Raw genomic sequence first — 20,023 nt, 5'->3', positions numbered from 1 at the left:
TTATGCCTCTGCTTTAGATCCCAGTATTTAACTGCTATTAATAAGGCTCTTTGGGAAGGCAACTGCCCTGGCCTCTGCCCCTGGTGAGTACACTGGCCCTTAGGAGTTTTGCAGTGGATGGGTGAATAAACCAGCAATTGCTGGCTGATGGGGTGATAAATGCCCTTCCAAAAGGATGGGAGGGTGGCAGAATGGGTGGGCATTTGGCCACTGGCAACATAAGTGCCTGCCACCCTATGCTCATTTAGACCAGACCCATACAAGGTGCCGGGCAATAGAACCTGCGGAGGCAATTTGAGTCCCAATACCTCCTCATTCTAGCACCCTGGGACCCCACCCCACCACTGCATAGGGCCCTATGGGGCAGCAAAGCCCCCCCCCTCTGCCTAGTATATGGCGCCTCTTAACAGGCCTGGGGAGTTTGACAATGGCCTGGGGGCAATCGGATGATGCGCGCCCCTCCCTCCCCAGTAGGCTGGACCTCCCCTCCCAACACACAATGGTTCCTTCCTCTCCCTTCCCTGCAGGACACACCCACACCCCTCCGTTCCGAGCGGGTGGTGCCGCCCGCCCTCTTCGCCCGGTTGAGTACGCTCCTTCTCTTCCGCCCCCTTCCCAACGCCTCGCCCTCTGATTGGCTGTGGCGGGTGGAGCCAGGCGACCAATCCGCGGCGGCCGCTCGTGGCCGCGTCGCTGGGCAGAACAAAACAAAAACAAACAGGGCAGCGAAGGGGGCAGAGCGAGCCTGGCAGCGGCTGTGGGGACAGGGCAGCCCCGGGACCGCTGCCTAGTGCCTACGGTAATGGGAACCCCGCCCTCCCGCGCGCGGCTCCGGGGGGGGGCGCGCGGGGTCTTTTCCTATTGGGAAGCCCCCTTAGATGGGGCGGGGATTGCGGGGTCCTCGCCCCTCTCCAGAAGCCTCCTCAGGGGAAGTTCGGGATCCTCCCCCGGAAGTCTCTGAGGCGAGGCGAGGGGTGGGGGGTGTTCTGGGCTCCACGCCCCTCCTGGACGGGTGGGCGTGTGGGGTCCTTCCCAGAGCTCCTCAGGCTTGTTCACGGTCCCCCCTTCGGTTCAGGACGCCCCCCCCGGAGGGAGGGATAGTGGGGGTGGTGTGGGGGCCTTTGCTGCCCCCCCAGCGGGGAGAGGGTGGTGGGGGTCTTCATGCCCGCTCCCTGCTCTGTCCCCCAGCCGGGGGGATGATGGTGGGGTGGGGGCTTTCCCCTCCGCTACCCTGTCTATTTCAGGGTCTTAAACACCCCCCCCCCCGCTTTCTGACTCCCAGTTAAAGACACCTCCTAAGAAGCAGTGCCCTTAATGGAGCCAGTGGTCTTCATCATAGAAGAGCAGGGTTGGAAGGGACCTCAGGAGGCCATCTAGTCCAAAGCAGGACCAATCCCCAACTAAATCATCCCAGCCAGGGCTTTGTCGTAAAGATACAAGTCGCTCCCATCTGTGGGGAAGGAGTGATCCCCAACCCCTCTGCTCCCTGGCCCAGTCTGGCTGGCTGAGGATGCAGTGACAGGCCTGCTGCCCCCAAACAGCACTAGGATTGAATTGGTTACTGGGGAGGAGGGAGCCTGGTTTAGCTCTTTACAGGAGAGCTGTTGGTTACCCCTCATGCTGTAAAGTCACTTTCTTTTCTTGTAAAGACCGAGCTGGCTGCGGCACCTTTAAAAACAAAACAAACTAGCCACATCTGTATGAAAACCACTTCCGCTGTTATTCCTGATACTTTAAAGTGTGCGCTTTAAGATTGTGCTAAAGGTGGATTGGTGTATGTTTAACTGTAACAGGTCTTTTTTTGAATAAGTAATATTTTTGGCTGTTTATACACTCTTTCCTATATAACTAACATCTAGTATTTATATAGAGCATTCTGTGCTATAAAAGTGTATGTATGTGTAAACCTCAGATGGAAATGGATCTTTTTACGGTACTGCAGTGAGCACATGGCCACAAAAAAATTCTGCTGTAACACTGTTTTCACAAGTCCACAACCTTGAAATGTTCATATTTCAGGCTGGAGGTTTTCATGCTTGTTCTCTGCTCAAAGGGAGGAAAAAATGCTGTGAAGTTTAAGCAACATTTCTTTTGTTGTTTTTAAATGTGACTTCAGCCATTTTGCTGCAGTTTAAAAATGTAGTATGGCATTAATGATTAGTACCTTTTGCTTGAAGTTGGGGAAGGGGGAAATTGCCATATCAAGCATACTCAAAGAAGATTTAAAATCTAGAGATTTTTAGAGTTTTCTGAAGCCTTAGAGGGGTAGCCGTCTTAGTCTGGTTCTGTAGAAGCAGCAAAGAATCCTGTGGCACTATAGACTAACAGACGTTTTGCAGCATGAGCTTTCGTGGGTGAATACCCACAGGATTCTTTGCTGCTTCTACAGAACCAGACTAACACGGCTACCCCTCTGATACTTGACACTATGCAAGGCACTGCATTTAGCTGTATGGAGTGGAAATCCATCAACCTCATGAAGAAACTTGCACAAATACAGCCGAAGAAGTGGGTATTCACCCACGAAAGCTCATGCTGCAAAATGTCTGTTAGTCTATAAGGTGCCACAGGATTCTTTGCTGCTTCTGAAGCCTTGTTCCTTATCTAACATCACTGCAAATTCTTGGTCAGGGACACATTGGGGTACGTTTGCTTATGTTAACCTGCTAGTGGGAACGCTTGGATGCAGGTGATCGTGAGATATGTACCCGGCTGATGGGTGCGGTTTAAATACCTACATAAATAGAAATGTCTCATTGAAATAGTCACAACCGAATGATCCAGAAAAGCTCCTTGCCTATCAGAGACCAGAGAAAATAATGGACTTGAGAAAAAAACAAGACACCACCTCCCTCCAAAACAAACCTTCCCAGGATCCTATGGTTTTTTGAGTCTTTGCAGCACTCTACAATGTTCTGTAAAAGCAGCAAAGAGTCCTGTGGCACCTTATAGACTAACAGACGTTTTGGAGCATGAGCTTTCGTGGGTGAATAACCACTTCGTCAGATGCATGTAGTGGAACAATGTTCTGCAAATTCTTAAGTTTGAGGGTTTTTTTGTTTTTTTTTAAGTCCCCGTTGTGTTGTCTACCTGTAGATTGTGAGCTCTCTGGGGCAGAGACTGTTCTGTTTTTTGGGGGTTTTTTTTGTTTTCGTAGAGTCAAGCACAGTGAATACTTGGTTCCTGATTAAAGTAGCACCAATTAACTTCATTAATATAAATAACCGAACTAGACAACTGTGTCAGTTGCCTTTCCAAGGAGGTTTTACAAGCCCAGTCCTTGGGTCCACTAACATATTGGCTATCTGGCCTGAGGAAGGGACACAGCGAGTAAGCCAGTTTGATTTCAGATACATCAATCAGGAATGACCCTGGAAGTGAGGAAAATTATGCCATTTGGATCCAGGGTTCATGACTGTAGTACCTAAATCTTCTCTGGGTGCTGAGGCTTCATCTCTTCCATTGTTGGACTGTTACTGTTGCTGCGGATGATTTGGGCTTTTAAGGAACTTATCTTTGTTGATATTGGAAGTTACTCATATAACAAGAAACAAGGTACCGAGCAGGTATCTGCTGATGTGTTTGTATTGGATACTCCTCTGTTCTGCCGGAACAAGCCAATGTAGGTACTTTTTCAGTGCAGGACTCTTACTTGGCTCTAAGGAAGTCAGTACCACAGTAAGAGGCTGTAGGGCCATCTTCAGCAGTCTCCTAAGCCTTGAGCAAGTCTTCATTTTGAGAATGTTTTGGGGCTGCCCTCAAACATAAATTAATATGTTGGAATTTTAGGGTTTACTCTGCAGGGCTAAGGTGGCATCAGTCTCAGGAGTATGAATATGCAGAAATAACCCTCTTGAACCACATAGTAGTTTTAAGTAATAGGTCATTAACTTAGTACTTACATAATGTTGATATGCATTACTTTGTTCATATTAACAACTCTGCACTACAGATCTTGTCTCTAAAGGCTCCATGAACCTATGGTGTGTCCGTGAGTGTTAACAATTTAATGTTCAACCTGTTTTGTTTTCTTAAGTGTGTTTACAGTAATTAAAGTGACCCTGGAAAAATAGAGCCAACAGCAAGAGGCTATCTTTTGTCTTAATATTCATATCTGCTTAGTCTACTGGTCAAAACCAAGTATCATTGCTATGGAACAGAGAGCTGTGGAAGTGGGACCTGGATTTTATTTCACATCAATAAAATTATTTATTTTTATCCCAGAATATTTTTTGTTGTTGAGGATTACACAAAGGAGGAAGAAAAAAAAAACAAGCTTTAAGTATCTGAGTTTGAATGCCAATAATACTAAAAATATTATTTAACTTTTTGTTAAACATGTTAACAGTCAATGAAGGTACACATTCTTCCCCTATTACTGTGGCTTACCCAGATGTATGATCCATGTGGTACCCCCCTCTCCCCTCTGACATCCCCCAAAAATCAATTTTGTGGCTGTAACCTCACTAAAAAAGGAAGTAAGTATCTGCTTGTATGGTAGAGGGAAGTGGTAATACAAGTAAGTATTTTTATCATTGATCAGTGGGGGCTGGTAACATTTCTAAGCATGATAGCACAACTTGCATGTAAAAGTGCAAATACAGAGTCAGCTGAGAGGGGTATTTCAATTAAGTAATTGGACTAAGATATGAAAGATGTGGGTTGAATTTCCAGCTCTGCCACAGACTTCCTTGGCAAGTAATTTAATCTCTCTCTGCCTCAATTCCCCATCTATAAAATCGAGAAAATAATACTTACTTTTACCATGTGTTTGTCTTGTATATTCAGCTGAGACAGTGTGGTCTAGTTCAGTGGTTCTCGACCTTTTTTCATTTGCAGGCCCCTAAAAAATTTCAAATGGAGGTGCAGACCTTTTTGGAAATCTTAGGCATGGTCTGCAGACCCCCCAGAGATACGCAGAGAACAGGTTGAGAACCACTGGTCTAGATGGTAGAACTCTGGACTGGGATTCAGGAGATATGGGTTCTGCCAGTGGCCTGCTGGGTGACTTTGGGCAAGTCACTTCATCTCTGTGCCTCAGTCACTCCCTCTGTAAAATGAAGGTAATGATGCTGATCTCCTTTGCAAAGCCCTTTGAGATTTGCTTAAAAAAAATTAACACCAAGTTTGAGTGTATATATCTACAGTATATATACTTATGCTCTGGTTTTGCTGTGAGGCACAAAAGCTCTGATCTTCTTGTGAATATTTGTGTGTAACTTTGAAAACTTTTTTTAACACATGACAAATTATTCTTGACTATATGAAGCTTTAGAAAATTAGTTTGAGCAAAATAGGAGCACATCATCATGTGTCTAGACTGGCCTGTATTTATGACACGATGATACCAATATGCTCTTTTTACAGATTTTCAGATCTTATACTGTAGTAGATGAATAATAAAGGTTTTTAGTTAGGAAATGTGAGGTAGTCCTGAAACTGATGTTGAATACTAGCATTACCAAGTTTAAGCAAGCCCCTTTAACCATACTGATTTAAAAAAACAACCAGATGTAGAAGGGTAGTGAAGATAGCTATTAAAAATAAAAATATATAACAAATGGAAGAAAGGGGGAAGTTGATAGTAATTGGATTGGAATTGTAGAAAATTTGTAAGAGATGCAAAGGGACACAAGGAAAAAAATCTATGGTGAGCAGTGTTAAGCACAATAATTATATATTTAGATTTTATTAGGAACAAAAAGAATCCTGACAATTGTATTGGTCCATTACTAGGTGGAAATGCTATAATTAGCAATAACAGTGCAGAAAAGGCAGAAATGTTTAATAAATATGAATTCTGTATTTGGGGAGAAAACAGATGATGCAGTCTCATCATATGTTGATGATAACTCTTTCCATTCTGCTAGTTTCTCTGGACGATATTAAGCAGAAGCTACTAAAGTTACACATTTTAAAATCAGCAGGTCCAAATAATATGCATCTGAGAGTTTTAAGAGCTGTCTGAGGAGCTCTCTGGATCATTAATGTAGATTCTCATTAAGCCTTGGAACACTGAGGAGTTCCAGAAGACTGTAAGAAAGCTAATGTTGTGCTAGTTTTTAAAAACTAGCACAACAGGATGACCCTGGCAATTTCAGTCTGTTAGCCTGACATCAATCTCGGGCAAGATACCGAGCAGTTTATATGGGATTCAATTAATCAAGAATTGAAGGAGAGTAATGGAAACCAACATGGGTTTATGGAAGATAATTTGACAGGTTTTAACTGGATAGAATCTTTTTAATGATTACTAGTTTGGTTGATTGAAGATAATAGTGTTGACATATTTAGATTTCTATAAGGTGTTTTGACTTGGTGACATTTTGAGTAAAAACCTAGAATGATATAAAATTAACATGGCACACCTTAACTGGATTAAAAAATGTCTGATAGGTCTCAATGTAATTATAAATGGGGGATCATCATCAAGCAGATGGGTTTCCAGTGGGGCCCTGCAGGGATCATTTTTTTGGCCCTACGGTATTTAATGTATCAGTGATGTGGATGAAAACAAAGTCATCACTGATAAAGTTTGCAGCTTACTGCAAAATTTGGGGAGCATTCAATTATGAAGAGGACAGGTCACTGATTCTGAGTGATCTGGATTTCTCGCTAAACTTGGTGCAAGCAAACAATATGCGATTTAATACTGCTAAATATATACATCTAGGAACAAGGAATATAGGCCATACTTACAGGATGGTGGACTCTATCCTGGGAAGCAGTGATTTTAAAAAAGATGTGGTGGATAATTAGTTGAAAGTAAGCTCCCAATGTGACTCTGTGGCAAAAAGAGCTAATGTGATCCTGGGATGCATAAACAGGGGACTTGAGAGGTTGTTTTACCTCTATACTTGACAGTGATGTGACCATTACTAGCCAGGGATGGTGCCCACAATTAAGAGGGATGTTGATAAACTGTAGAGGCTGAGAGAAAAACCAAAAGAGTGAATAAAGGATTAGAAAATATGCCTTATAGTGATAGATGGAAGGAGCTCAATCTGTTTAGTTTAATGAAGAGGAAATTAATGGGTGACTTGATTAGTCTGTAAGTACCTGTGTGGGGAACAAATATTTGATAATGCATTCTTCCATCTAACTGAAAAAGGTATAATACAATCCAAAGGTTGGAAATTTATATTAAGACGTTCAGGCCAGGATTATACTACAGACCTATATCAGTATAATGGTGTTGCTCACAAGTGTGAAAAATCCACACCCTGAGCAATGTAATTATATCAACCTAACCCCCTGTGTAGACAGAGCTATGTCAATGGGAGGTCTTCTCCTGTCAACATAGCTACCGCCTCTCAGGGAGGTGGATTAACGATGCCGACTTCGATTCTGTAGTGCTATAAGTGAAGACAAGTCCTCAGACTGAAAATAAGATGTAAATATTCAATAGTGAGGGTAATTAACCACTGGAGTAGTTTACCAAGGATCCTGGTGGATTATCCATCACTGGTAATTTTTAAATGAAGACTGCAGGTTTTACTAAAACATATACTGTTCTAGGAGTATTTTTGAGACGTTCTATTGCCTGTGTTTTACAGGAAGTCAGATTAGATGGTCACAATGGTCCCTTCTGGTCTTGGAATTAAAGTTAATATTTAGTCAGGAGGTGTAAATTTTACCCATCTCTAGACTGACAGCAGGGCCATCCCTACCCATACACAAAGTACACAGCAGCATTGGGGCACCAAATTTTCCTGGTGCCCTGCGCAGTTGCGTGCTGCTCCAGCCCCGCCTCTGCTCCGCCCCAGTGCTGCCCCCACTCCCCTGAGGACTGCAGCGGGGCCGGGCCTGCACTCACCGGCGACGGGAAGTTCAGCAACCCGGCCCTAGCCGCACTGCCAGTGAGTGCTGGGGGGTGGTTCCTCTCTGCCCCCCAAGCCAGCCCTGCCCACAGGGGGGCTGCGTAGGGCCCCAGAATAATTAGGGGTGGCCCTGACTGACAGTACAGTCTCCTGATTAGTGTGAATATGTGAGCAGTAAAGCTGAGGTGTGCTGGTACCCATGTCATGTTTATAGTCTAAGATGGGGTTCTGAACCTGAGGGTCATAACCCCCCAAGAAATATTACAGACAGGTGTCCTTTCAAATTTTCTAAATGGAAGGTGGTCTCAAGTAGATTTGTGGGAGGTCCTGTATGGGGAAAAAAGTCCTCACTGGTGGTAGTTATAATTATTTTTCCTAGCTCTAGTGTTCTATGCAGTCTCTTTATAATTGTATTTTCCTTTTTGTTTTAAAGGAGAAACACATCTGTAATGGAACATTCTGCTAGGAAGAAGAAAATCAACCTCCTAAGATAGTCAGATGATCTTGATTCCCCTTCCTGAGTGAGTAGTACAAGAGAAGACTCTCTTAGCATAATAAGAGTGCTTCAGAACTGAATGATTGAGGTAATGCTGAAAGAAAGACTTGTAAATGAGGTATTGGATGGCATGGGAAAGAGGACATTGCCTTACTCAAGGTTAATTGTTTGAAATTGAGGTGTGACCTGAGAAAATTGGATTATATGCAGAAATCACTGTAAAAAGGCAAGTTTTGTACCTTCAACCACTGGTTATTCATCGCTGTAGTCAATAAGTCTGTACTAGGCAAGTGAACTAGAGGAGAAAAGTGGGGAGGGTTGATGTCACCTAATGTCACAAACTCGCCACTCAACAATAAAGTGTTTGCAGGACTGCAATGGGTGGAAAGGGAAGAAGAGAAGAGCCATTGAAATCTCATGGGAGAACTACACATACCAATAACATTCACAAGATGACAAAGCAACAGAGTCCTGTGGCACCTTATAGACTAACAGATGTATTGGAGCATGAGCTTTCGTGGGTGAATACCCACTTCGTCGGATGGGTATTCACCCACGAAAGCTCATGCTCCAATACGTCTGTTAGTCTATAAGGTGCACAGAACTCTTTGCTGCTTTCACAGATCCAGACTAACACGGCTACACCTCTGATACAAGATGACAAAGTGATTCATGAAAACTTTGCCGGTAAAAGTTTGTGATAAATGATATAGCCAATATGTCTTTGTGTAAGCCCACCTGATTCATTTGCATATTGTAGTCTTACTGGCTGAAATATTTTTTTTTAAGAAAAGGGGAGATGCCATCTCTTTCAAAATCTCATTATCCAGCTGTTTATAGAGATGAATGGGAAGGGATGAGAGGAAAATAACAGTAATCTCTCTAGAAAGAGGGAACTTGTTGACCTTGGCCCCTAGCTAACAGAATACACAGAAGAAGGAGAGAGCAGAGTATTCATGAGAGAATACAGAGGTGAGAGCTTCTCAGGTGTGTGTACTTCTGTAGACTAAATTTATATAGCCTATAGATCTGTGTTTGGGTGTACAGGAGGCAGTGAATTAGGATGCATGGTAAGGGCTTGTCTAGACTAGAAAGTTATAATGCTTTAACTATAGTGGTATAGTTGAATCAGTACAACTCTCCTAGTGTGGATGCATGTATGGTGTCATAAAGATGCTTTAAACCCACATAGATAGTCATATGTGGGAAGGGGATAGGGATGAAAGTAAAATACAGCTCTTACTGGTACAGGTCCCACTTTGCCCCAGACGGAAGGGACGGGGCCAGGGGTGGAAATAAGTTACATTTCTTACCCGTACAGTCCAAACACAAGCAACCCACCTCTCATTCATGAAGTATGTAGCCCTCCCATTGCATGACTTAGATATAGAAAATAAAGCTACTATTACTACTACCAGTACTGTCTGTAATAAAACTTTACTATGGGAATAAAACTGAAAACTCACTGTCACATCTTTCTCCTTGTCCTTCCTCCTCCAGCCAGGCTGCCTGACGTGGCTAGGCTCCCCGTTCCTCTGACCCCCGCACTCAGCAGGGGCTCCCCTCTAGCTTGTAGCAGGGGGACTGGCTGAGGGAGAAGCCTCCCCAGGTAGCCTGCTACCTGCATAAGAACAGTTTAAATTTAGCTGTTCACTCCACTATCTGAACCCTGGGATTAGGGGCTATTTCTAGCATCCTTGTTAATTTCACTCAGGGTTGGTGCTGTGGGGGGTGACCAAAGCTGGGGCAGTTCTTTCTGCCCCCTGGATGAGACGATCTGCAGTAATATAATACTCAAAAAATACAATCAAAATCAGGAACCATTTCCGAGTTCAAATCTATGGGGCAGAAAAGAACTGCCCGGCTTTGGTCACCCTCTTCCCCCCCCTCCCCCACAACCCTGAGTGAAATTAACAAGGATGCCAGAAATAGCCCTGAATCCCAGGGCTCAGACCGCAGAGTGAACAGCTAAAAGCTAGAGGGGAGCCCCTGTTGACTGGGAGGGTCGGGGGAACGCGGAGCCTAGCCGCATCGGGCATTCTGGCTGGAGGAGGAGAGGGAGAGAAACAACAAACAAATGCGACGGTGAGTTTTCCCTTTCCAAGCATTTATTAGCTTTGAGTTTGAACTTTTTGTTATGCAGCCAAAAGAGGTGAAAGTGAGCCAGTACTGAATGCTCCACTTACTTGCCAGTACACTACTGCCACCTTTTTTTTTTTTACCGGTACTCCGTACTGGCTTACTTTCACCTCTGGAAGGTATGAGTCACCTTTACATCGATGTAACTGTGCCTGCACTAGGGTTTTTACCAGTATAACAACTACATAGCTCAGTTAGGGGTGTGATTGGTTTATTTAAACCAAAGTATATTGGTAAAACTTAAGTGTAGATTTGACCTTTGTCCTGGTGTTACTGTTGTACACTGTTACCTGTGCTGTTTTATAAATGGTGCTCTCTATTACATTTTCACCATCCCATGAATATTTTCACTAGTACCAGTAAGTTAATGCTAATTTAAAAAAAAATACCAGTCTTAATTCTTGAATTTGAGTGAAAATGAATGTTGATTAGGTAAAAGACTCCTAATGTTCTAATTCAGTCAGACTTTAGTCTACTGGAAAAATCAAATATATTTCTGTATTCAATGTAATTGCATTTACTGCCTTTTTTTTTTTTTTAGGCCTGAAAGGAAAGCATTAAGATTTCTGTTTACTGTCAGTTCAGTGGAAGTGCAATTAAACAAGTATGGAAGTAGAAAATGAGCAAATATATAATGTTAACCCAACAGGTATATAACATCTTTAGTTTTTGTATTTAAACTATTAATTGACACTGGAATTTCTTTTATTTGTAAATTGTATTTTGGTGGCTTCTTTAAAGATCTTCATAACAAACTTGAAGAAATAATCAATTTAGAAACAGTTCTTCTAACTATATTGCATTTGCTGCCTGATGTATTTCTTTTAAAATTGGAATAATTGCATGCAAATAAAATCTGTTCCTTAGGAGTTCCTCTTTTCCTCCTGTTTGTTTTTGTTTGCAACATCCCAAGTGGTTGCTTAACTAGAATACTAGATGATAGTGACTTTGAAGTCCTCATAATCTGATGTTTATTATTACTGTCACAGCAACTAGTTGTGATGTCACAAACACAGGAATGACTTCAGGTCACAATTAAACAAGAGCAAATAAACTCCTTTTGCAGCAGAGATTTTTGCTCTCATGTAACTGTCCCTAGGATTAAAAGCAGAGGAAACACATAATAAGAACATAACATAAGACTGGGAACTGGGTCAGACCAGTAGTCCATCTAGTCCAGTATCCTGTCTTCTGACAGTGGCCAGATGCTGCAGAGGGTATTAACAGAACACAGCAAGTTATTGAGTAATCCATCCCCTGTCATCCAGTCCTGGCTTCTGGCAGTCTGAGGTTTAGGGACATCTAGAACATGAGATTGTGTTCCTGACCATATTGATTTATAACTATTGGTGGACCTGTCTTCTGTGAACTTACCTAATTCTTTTGTGAACCCAGTTATATTTTTGGCCTTCACAACATCTCCTGGCAATGAGTTCCACAGGTTGACCATGTGGTGCGAAGAAGTACTTCCTTTCGTTTGTTTAAAACTTGCTGTTTATTAATTTCTTTGGGTGAGCCCTGGTATTATGTGAAGGGGTAACTAACACTTCTCTAGTCACTTTCACCACACCATTCAGTATTTCATAATCTTCTGTTATATTCCTCCTCAATGATCTCAGTCCCAGTCTTTTTAATTTCTCCTCCTATTACTCCTGAGGGAATTCTGCACCAAAAAATTAAAAATTCTGCACACAATATTTTAAAATTCTGCATAGTTTATTTGTCAAAGTAACACAATATAATTGCTTTAGTTTCAGTTATTTCAGTAATTTATTTCAAAATACATGTAAGTATGTCTGTAACAATACAGACAATAAAAAAGATTCTGGAAATGTTTTTTGACAAATAGATTCCTTACTAGGCATATTAGTGCAGAAGTTTGAGTCAGGCACATGTGGCCTGGCACCCCGCACCCATTCAGCCCCTGGCTCAGTGCTGTGTCCCCACTTCAGTCTGTCCCCCCGCTAGCCCTTCTGAATGCCAGTGCATGACCCCCCCCAGCAGCTTTATGTGCCCTGCTCAGTCTGTCCCTCCCCCGTGTCCTGTGCCGCCTCACCTGACCTCTGCCTCCTCCCTCTCTGTGGTTAACTGCTCCGGCTTGTGAGCCGGCTTCCCTCTCTTGTGATGCCACAGCAGCCCCTGGTGGGCAAAATATGTAATTGCAGCGACTCTCTTTGGCAAAATGTATTTTCTGCGGGGGTGGGAGGGAATCTGCAGGGGACATGAATTCTGCATGTGTGCAGTGGCGCACAATTCCCCCAGGGGTATCATATGGAAGCAATTCTATTCCCACAATTGGTTTTGTTGCCATTTTCTGTACCTTTTCCATTTCTAATATATCTTTATTTGAGACAGGGCTACCAGAACTATTCGCAGTATTCAAGGTGTGGGCGTATCATGGATTTATATTGTGACAACAATATTTTTTTGTCTTATTATCTATCTCTTCCCTAGTAGTTCCTAACATTCTGTTAGCTTGACTGCCACTGAGCAGATGTTTTTGGAGAATTATACGCTATCACTCCAAGATCTTTGAGTGGTAACAGCAGATTTAGACCCCATCACTTTATATGTATAGTTGGGAGTATGTTTTCCAATGTGCAGCACTTTGCATTTATCAACATTGAATTTCATCTGCCATTTTGTTGCCTGGTCACCTAGTTTTGTAAGATTCCTTGGTAACTCTTAGCTAAGTCCAAAGCTGACTGCAATCTTGAGTAACTTTGTACCATCTGCAAACTTTACCATCTAACTGTTCTCCCCATTTTCCTCATAACTTATGAATACATTGAACAGCACTGATCTCAGTACAAATCCTCAGGAGACCTCACTATTTATCCCTTTCCACTGTGGAAAAAAATGACCATTTATTCCCACCCTTTGTTTCCCATCTTTTAAACAGTTACTGATCCACGAGAGGACTTTCCCCTCTTATCCCATGACTGTTTACTTTGTTTAAGAGCCATTGGTGAGGGACCATCTCAAAGGCTTTCTGAAAGTCCAAGTACACTATATCCACTGGATCACCCTTGTCCTCCACATGCTTGTTGACCCTCTCAAAGAATTCTGATAGACTGGAGAGGCATGATTCCTTTTTACGAAAGCCTCTGTATTGCTAAACTCATCCTGATCATAAACTTAATAGAAGATGAACTGGTTGTACTTGCTCAGTAAGTACTATGAGTCTCAGGCTCTCCTTTATACTAGAAAACTGGACTGACTTAACTAAATTAATGGCGTTAAACTCAATGTAGGTGCACTTTAAGCACATTCATTTTTGCTTAAATTGCTTCAGATTATCAGTTTTAAGATAAATTTATAGAAGCCAAGGTTAAAGGTTTTAAGTGTTACTACATTAGTGGTTGTATCAGTTTAACTAGATCAATTTAGCTAAACTGGTTCACTTCTTTATTATGGGTAAAGGCTTACAGTGAAACTATTCAAACAAATCTTTTTTCTATTTGTACTTAAATATTTATTTAAATAGTAAACACTTTTTAGAGAGAGAAACTTCTAGTTACTCTTCTCAAACTGCACTTAATGCATTTACCCCGCTCTGTAGTGGAGGACAAAACGATAGAGCTTAAAACATACTGGTAATTGTGTATGGCAGAGTGCCAAAACTAATGCTTAATTGTTTAACATACTCTTAGTCTAATGAGGTGACTAATTCTCACTGTGATCTAGTTCCTTACAGAATTATAAAGGTAAGCTGTTTGTGCACAGACGAGAAAAAGTATGTTCGCAATAGCCTTTGTTCAAATTTTTTTTATTTTTTTTTAAATAGTCACTTTGACGTTGATAGTAAGTATGTAATGTTTCAGCATTGCAACAATGTGCTGGCCCTTTGAGGTTTAGGAGTACTTCTGAAAAGATTTCCATATTACTGATCTAGAGACTGAGACAAGAGTTGAATGACCAGGGTTGACTGTAGCGTCACTCTTGTCACGCTGCCTGGTATACAGTTAAGAGTGCCAGTCTCAGGTCATATTGCCAAAATACAGGGCATGTACTCCAGACAGGTGGTATATTCTATCACCAAGCCAATAACAAATATATGCTTTCAAAATACTATACTAGTTATTATGAAGCCAGAGACAGGCCTCTTCAGGCACTCTAGGCTCTCAGGCGCCATCCAGACAACCAGACTTCTGTGTTAAATGACCATTAGAACTAGAAATTACATATATTAGGTTCTTCCAACTCCAAGGAGCCAGACACACTCTCCAGATCAACATGTACTTTCAGGATCTCACCAAATACTACGCTGCAGCCAATCTTTAGTAACCTAACTGAAGATTTAGCAATAAAAAAGAAGTTATTAAATGGTTAACATGAATCATATAATTACAGCTGATTTCAGAATATGTAGATCAGGATAATAGGAGTGATGTTAAATCTGCCAGTTCGTAAAAAGTTTCTCTGGTGCCTCTCAAATATTGGAGTCCTCAGTCCATTGTTCAAAGCTTTTTTTTGTTAGAAATCACAGTCTAGAGATGTGGAACAGGAAAGAGGCAAAGAAATGAAGGCACACTCTCCAATTTATACCCCAAGTCCATGTGCATGGAAAGTTACTGTCTCAAACATGGAGTCAGAGTTCATATGTTCTATGTGCCTTGCTGAGTCATGAGGCATCCATTGTCTACATGCTCTCTGAGGCATCCTCAGGAAGAGTTTGAATCTCTTTAATGGCCTATCAATCATGCTGGCAGGCTTTGATGTAAATCTGTCTTGGGCATGTACCCAGGAACACATGATAGCAAAGATTCATAACTTCATACACAATGATAATACATAAATATGAACAGGATAACAATGTTCAGCAGATCGCAACTTCTCCAGTGATACCTTACAAGGCATCCTTTGCACAAGATTTGCTGCAATTGTATAACGGTGGTTGCCACAATAGTAGAGGGTCACCTTCATTTTATACAGTCACAACTCTCCCTTCAGTAGTAAGGACAAAGCTGGCTCAGGGTAATTCTCATCTAGTCTCTTCCTGAGAAGCAAGAAAGCAGGGATTGCTAGGAAGAGTAGTTTTTTGATGATTGAGTTGTAGACCTGGGCTGAGGAAGGACATTGTGGGAGATCAGGGTGTAAGTAAACCCACTTTTTTTCCCCCCCTCCTTAGTTTTATACAGTTCTGTTTTACTTTATAAAGATGCTGGGCAAACTTATATAAAGCCTAAGTTAGGGGGAATATCTTTCACAGACAAGGGTCTTGTTTTTTTGTTTCGATTGTTTCCAACATGAGAGGAACCATTTTAAGTAAGTAATTAGTGGAAAAGGGTGACTTGCAGTTAAATGGTAATGCAGCCATTCCATTCTAACATTCAGATCTGGAAACACTAATATCGCAGCATGATTTAATTGATTCTGACAACAAACACTTGCATCAAGCGTTCTTCATTCTGAAATATGTAAATTTATGAACTGTAGTTGTCTTTGACACCGGCAGATACTTTGAAGTTGGAATTGCTTCATTACGGCATTTTGTTCTCAATTACCATCCATAAAACTGCTTAGTTTTGAAAATATTTCAGTTCTGAGAAACGTAGCCCAATGGAAATTGCCAGATAGTATTTACTATAATGAAGTAATGTCACTTTAAAAAAAATTGTACATGAATTGAGTGCATGTGGAAGTGCTAGATTGATAGCTGGGAAGTTTAAAATTTTCTGTTCATCCTCAGAACAGATTAAGTACAGGCAGACGTTTTCAAATGTATGTTTTAAAAATAGAAAAAATGCTAAGGGCCCCACTCTGCAAACCTTCAGCATGTACACATAGTTGGAATTCTATTTTTAAAAACTAAAGTCTGAGCCTACAAGCCTTATTATTGGGTGTAGCTCTTACTTAAGAGTGTAGTCCCATTTACTGCAATGAAACTATACGTAGGTGTAAGCATTGTGTCCAGGAGTGTTTGCAGAGCCAGCCCAATAAAGTATAATGAAACACTTCCTATTTTATGTTGTTGCATCTAGGTAAAGATTCCAATTTTTAAAAAAAAAAGTTATGTTACTGCTTATCGACCAGTAAGACAGTTCTTCATTGGTGGCATGCTGAGAAATTTCCAAGTGTGTGCTCTTGCAGTTTATTATCTCTTTTTTTTTTTTCTATTGCAGCCTGTGGTACTCTATGAATTTTCCTTAAGGAAAATGGATATGTTTTACTGAGTTCGAGAGACATTATAAACCCAAGTAGCTCCATGCTCGTTTACAGAACCTCTTTACTTGGTTTATCTACTTGTAAAATATTCATTCAGTTGCTCTTCACCCACCCACATACATGTTCTTTGGCATGTAGCCTAGGAGAGCTTTATTTCCCATTATGCTACTGCACAGGCAATGGAAAAGCAACAAATTTGCCTTAAATAAAAGTAATTGGAATGTGGCCAGGTACTTTGGTTCAGCAACCTTACATCAAATATTTCTTTTATATGACAGGTTTCCATTTTAAAGATGTATTTTTTTAAAATCATGATGAATAGTTTGCGTAACTTTTATGATAACCATTTAAAGCAGTAACTAGATTTTTCTTTGTCTCTTTTCTCTTTTGAGAACTTGATCATCTAAGTGACACTCCATTTTCTGGTGAGGAAGAAAATGTTGGAAGTGAGGAAATAAAGACTGAAATCAATGGAAATTGGATAGCTGCATCTTCCATTAATGAAGCTAAAATTAATGCTAGAGCAAAGAGGCGGTTAAGGAAAAATTCTTCTCGTGATTCTGGGAGAGGAGACTCTGTTAGTGATAATGGAGAGACACTGAAAAGTGGAGTCACTGCACCAACTAGTCCAAAGGGAAAATTTCTGGACAGACGATCCCGGTCTGGAAAAGGAAGGGGACTACCAAAGAAAGGTTGGTGTAGCCTACTAAGAAGGGTCTGTGCTTATGGGCTTTTGTCTAAAGGCCTGTTTTTTCCATTTGGATTATCTTCTCCCTAAAGAACATTTTCTGTCTATCCTCCCATTCAGTAGCTCTTTTTATAATGGTTGTATGGGGAAGGCCACAGCAGATAGCAATCTTCAATAATGGATTATAGTGTGCGTGCACACACATGCATTATTCGTTATACCAAGCACAATTAACTTCTTTCTTTAGGATACTACGTTGTTGTTGTTATATCATAATGTACAGTACAATCTACAGATCTTGAGGTTTTATGATGGAATTTATATCTGGGATACTCCCTTTAATAACTTAAAGCACAATTATTTCAATCTTCAGCACTCTTCATGCTGCCTCCTGTTGCTTACAGTTTCCTGACTCAAGTGATGCAAAGCTCAAATGGCTGGGAGTTGAAAGATACTTCTGCATATCCCAGAAAATCTGAGTCTTACACACACATGCCTGAATGAGGCATGGTAGTATGGAGATATTTTGAGATCAACCCAGCGTTAGCCAGCTTATGGTAATCTCTTTTTTTTCACTTTTGCATGTTTTGCTAGGTGGTGCAGGTGGCAAAGGTGTTTGGGGTACACCGGGGCAAGTGTATGATGTGGAGGAAGTGGATATTAAAGATCCCAACTACGACGATGACCAGGTGAGCAAATGTTTTGTCTTATACAGTGCAAGTTTGAGATGGAAATAGCCTTTTTATTCACTGTAATTGATGTGACATTTATAAAGGCTTGATTCTAAAGATGTTAAACACTGGCCCTGATAAAGTGTATGCTTAACTTTAAGCACGTGAGTAGGCCCATTCACTAGCAAAGAGCTTGGTGTAGCCTTTTAAGGTGTCTTGGTTTGTCTAGTGGGACTACTCATGCTTAAATTAAACATATGCTTAAAGTGCTTTGCTGGATCAGGGCCATGGTACTTAGCACCTTGCAGGATTCAGCTCTAATTCTGTAAAAACTAATGGACATTCAAGAAAAAATGTTTGTTTCTCAGTCCCTTTAAATTGTAAGTAACATATATATTTTTATAAAAATGCCTACATTCTTGTATTGGTTTTACTACAAAAATAGTGTTCACAAATCATCAGGGTCTCTTACTACAGTAATATTTTGAAGTGTTAAGTTGGTATCAACAGAAGTGAAAACAAATTCCATTTTCAGTATTTAGATACCGCTAGTGTTGGTACTGATTTTTAAGGTGCCTATTGCATATGGATAAAAAGAATAGTAGATAAATCAGGTTCTTGACATATACTTTATACTAAAGACGCAGAGGTACAACTGCTAAGTATGTGTGGTAGCTTTTTCTCTGTTTTAAATTATTGGACATGAACACTAACTACTGCAGGTCTCTGAAGGAGTTCAAAGCCAGTACACCTTTCAGATTTTAACTCTTTGTGCAGTTGCTCATTGTACAGACTCTGTGCAGTTGGTAGGGGGAAAAATTGGTCATATGTTCCTATCTTCAGTATTTGAGTATGAACCAAGATACAGTCAATTTCAAAGTGGAACACTGTGGCTTTTTAATACGGTGATGCACATCAAATCTAGGAAATCAGCTTGATGCACTGCTTTGAAGGTAAAATATAGATCGAATGGCTGAAGTCAAAAGATTCTTTAACAGATGTTGACACCACTACCCACACTGTGTCAGAGCTTAAGGGGGCGTATCTTGACAGCTAAAAAGAGATGCATAAAGTAGTCACTGTTGTATCTTGGCCCTCTCAAATAGCTTGTAGTAGCTTGTTGAGGGCTGAGAATAGGTAGTCTGAATCTAAGGCTACCGACAATATTTAAAGAGCCTAGGACAGAGATCTCCAAACTCTGAGGTGCAGAGGAATGTTCAGGGGGGCATGGCGGTGCCTGGGTCAGCCCCCACAGTGGATGGGAGCACCACCTAGCCCCGCTCTGCCCCCAGTTCTGCTCCAGCCCCAACCTCTGCCTCCAACCGTGGCTCTGTTCCCGGCCCCAGCCCTGCCCCCTTACTTCTGTCTGTGCCCACCCCCAGGGGCCGGGAGTGGGGCCATGGCTCCAGGGGAGTGGGGGTATAGACAGGGGTAAAGAGGGGGCATGAGCGTGAAAAGTTTGGGGACCACTGGCCTAGGATAAGTGTGTAAATATCCACCCTCAAGTGTGGCTTTCCCTTCCAGGGCTTCCAGTTGAGTGGGTCATAGGGAGTTGTAGACCCAGATTTAAAAAAAAAAGTCTCCAAACATTTAAAAATCAAGCCGAACTGCTGAGTCGGACACTTTAAGCACTGTCTTACCAAAGCTGCTTCTCTCAGTTTATGCAAGACACCGTGGGATGTTTTTTTCAGGCTACGTTAAGTACTGGTTTCCTCTTTAGCTTCCCCATTAGACAGCACCATGTTACACTTTGTCCAAGCTGTGATGGTTCTCTTGTATATGGAGGCTGCAGTACCCCAGTGAACTACAAATGAATATCCTATGCAGTGTGCAGCACAGACTCTGTTAGGGTGGTCCAGGACACTAATATATCTATTCCTCCCATGCCCCCACCCAGACATAACCTGTTAAGGAATTGTCCTTCCATCCCATTCCTTCCACACTCTCACACCCCTATCTACCTACTTTCTTCTGAAAATTAGCAGGTCAGTCCAGGAGGAGTGGGGAATGGAGGGATATGGAGGAAGATTGGCTGTGCTGG

At 41.6% G+C, this 20,023-nt stretch overlaps 1 protein-coding gene across 2 annotated transcripts in view; it reads left to right on the top strand.

Annotated features, from left to right (window-relative positions):
• Positions 1-662: 662 nt before the first annotated feature.
• The window catches only part of PDCD4 (programmed cell death 4), a 34,370-nt gene continuing 15,009 nt past the window's right edge, over positions 663-20,023 (top strand). Inside the window, exons 1-5 of one of the 2 annotated variants that reach the window (XM_045023692.1) lie at positions 663-799; positions 8,254-8,341; positions 10,997-11,104; positions 17,016-17,315; positions 17,906-18,000. In XM_045023692.1, the coding sequence (XP_044879627.1) occupies positions 11,062-11,104; positions 17,016-17,315; positions 17,906-18,000 (438 nt within the window). In that variant the 5' untranslated portion in view covers positions 663-799; positions 8,254-8,341; positions 10,997-11,061. Of the gene's footprint in view, positions 800-8,253; positions 8,342-8,385; positions 8,405-10,996; positions 11,105-17,015; positions 17,316-17,905; positions 18,001-20,023 lie in introns of those variants that run through there. The other variant, XM_045023693.1, reaches the window with a different exon arrangement.

Source organism: Mauremys mutica, chromosome 7, assembly GCF_020497125.1.
Source record: "Mauremys mutica isolate MM-2020 ecotype Southern chromosome 7, ASM2049712v1, whole genome shotgun sequence".
In the NCBI taxonomy this organism is placed as follows: domain Eukaryota; kingdom Metazoa; phylum Chordata; order Testudines; family Geoemydidae; genus Mauremys; species Mauremys mutica.
The sequence above is the reverse complement of the archived record's forward strand: the minus strand, read 5'-3'. Positions and strand labels throughout refer to the sequence as shown.